Here is a 2,343-nt window from a genome sequence, read left to right as displayed (position 1 = left end):
GGGGCGGGGAGGGGAGCTGAACCACAGTGATGGTGACCACAGAAAGCGCCGGTACCACCAAGCTTTCTGACCCGCGGACTCAGAAGGCCTGCCATGGCTGGGGGCTTCGGACTGCAATACTTAAAGCCCAGCAGGCGCTGGCACAGGGCACTCGTGTGTGTTACCCACAGGAGGTGGCAGGCACCCCCACAAGTGTCAACGCCTCTGGTTTCAAGTGCAGTGCTGGGGTCTGAGCCAGTGGCCATGTACATGCTAATGCTAGGTGAGCTCTCTGCCACAAAGCCATGCCCCAAACCTGACTTCCTTGTACAGCGCGAGCCTGGGGACCCTGCACTCCTGAGTGGGATCAATGATAGCCAGGACCCCCTGGCACACTGCACCAGGCAAGCCCAGGGCTGGGGTTCTGACCCCTCCGTGGGTCTGTACAATACTGGTGGTGTCACTTAGGTGCACGGGTCTCCAAAGGGCAATCGGAGCCAAGAGCATAAGAAAGCACTCTTTTTCTCCCTCCACTGCCAGAAACTTCCGGTACTGCGCTCCCACAAGAACAATGCCACCTGATTTCAGGCCACCCTGATGCACCTGCACATCTACAAAGGGCTCCTTAGTGGGAGTCCCACAGCAGCCAGGTCCCTTAGGAGCTGCTTGTTCTCTTGTGGTGTGACTGCATTTCCTACAGCTTAGAAGCACAAACGTTTCCAGTCAACACTAGGCCCGACTCAGAGCTGGAGCCCTGGGTGGCTCCTCGCACAGAGCACAGGACCTGGTTCTGGGAGGGCCATGATGGACCGCTTACCATTGTTCACCTGGCCGTGCACTGCCGCAGGGACCGGCACCACGTGAGTCCCATTCTGTGTGACGGTTTTGATTGGAAGCTGGTGTTGGCCCAGAGGTGCCTGTTGTACTATGGTGACCGTCTGGACAGGGGTGGCCTGTGACGTCTGGATCACCCGGCTGGCAGTGCCCAGTGTGGCGTGGCTAATCGCAGGAACGGGTTCTACTTTCACTGAAATGAAGAGATGACACCAGTTAGTATTTTGGGAGAGCTGATAAAAATCTCACCAATTTAAACTTTAAAAATGAGATGGCTCTAGACCTGCTATAAAATGTCTTTAAAAGCAAGTGGCAGACCAGGGTCAGAAAGAAGGGTCCTGTGATCTTCCTTCTAAGAGGCTGCCAGTGCCAGCTCTGCGCTTTGTCCCCACCCCACCGCCCTCCTTGCTGCCCCGTCCCAGGCTGCCCTCATGCTCACCTTTGACCTCTCTGTGGTCTCCATTCTCATGTGGCTCTGTCTTAGGAGGGGCCAGCACGGCTGCCTGAGTGACCACAGCCTGTCCAGCAACTGTGTACGTGTTTGCTGGGGCCAGTCCAGCCACACTGGTGACCGACACGGCTGGTATCTGGTGGACAACGTGGACTGTCTGCACGACAGGTGGCTGGGAGGCGGAGGTGGCCACGGCATAGGTGACGGGCTTCACGGCCGGGGGTAGCTGCCGCTGCACAGTGATGAGGACGGGCTGACTGGACAGAGGTGACCCTGGGGGAGACGGGCAAGGCTGAGGCACATGAGCCCTGCACACTGATGGCTGACAATGTGTGTTTAATTTGAAACACAGAATGTGGCCGGCTTCACCCTGAAGTTACTAACAATGAGAGAACCTGCAGTATCTTAATTCCTGTATCTAGCTGTTAAAAACGCAAGCTCTCCCCTGTCTGGATTTTGGTTCTTCGTGAAAGCAATCGTACCTGGCAGGCCGGACCCAGCACCAACATCTGCACGCAGGGGAGCGAGGCTCCAGGCTGTCACAAGCCTCTGGCCTACTGCTGCAAGGATGCAGCAAAGGGGCACAGCGAGGCCGAGGGCAGGGCCAGGGCTCATCTCTGCATTGCAGACTTTGTGTTTCTCTGAGAAACATTCTCATCCTAATCACGACATATAGGTAAACTGTGAAGTGTTCGGCTCGTCATTTAATGCAGACATTTTTGTTTCCAGTCAGTGTGTAGTTTGCACAATTTATGGATTTTCTGGGAGGGTGGGATGTTCATGAGTTTTTGAATGATGAAGCAACTAAACAGATAAATTCTAAATTATTTTAGGACTCTCCATCCAGTGCCACCTAGAAAGACACTGACGGTGCTACTAGTTTTCCCGACCCACCGCGGAACGGAGCAGCCCAGGCGCAGCCTCTGCGGACCAGCAGCCCGGCCTTCTCCCGTGCGCGTGCGCAGCTCACCTGGCGCGCTCTGGGCAAACCGCGCCTCCTGGATGACGGCGAGCTTGGGCTGGGAGGCGCTGGGCTCGGGCTCCAGGGGGGCCGGGGAGCCTTCCCGGTCCCCTTGGCT

At 56.6% G+C, this 2,343-nt stretch overlaps 1 protein-coding gene across 1 annotated transcript in view; it reads right to left on the bottom strand.

Moving 5' to 3' along the window:
* Positions 1-2,343, bottom strand: part of Foxk2 (forkhead box K2) — a 39,906-nt gene that overhangs the window by 10,864 nt on the left and 26,699 nt on the right. Inside the window, 3 exon segments of the mRNA XM_033767436.1 lie at positions 797-1,006; positions 1,253-1,537; positions 2,235-2,341. Coding sequence (XP_033623327.1) covers positions 797-1,006; positions 1,253-1,537; positions 2,235-2,341 — 602 coding nt within the window.

This window comes from Fukomys damarensis, unplaced genomic scaffold (genome assembly GCF_012274545.1).
Source record: "Fukomys damarensis isolate Sample0158 unplaced genomic scaffold, DMR_v1.0_HiC HiC_scaffold_23, whole genome shotgun sequence".
NCBI lineage: Eukaryota > Metazoa > Chordata > Mammalia > Rodentia > Bathyergidae > Fukomys > Fukomys damarensis.
Note: the sequence above shows the minus strand (reverse complement) of the source record. Positions and strands in the feature narration are given on the sequence as shown.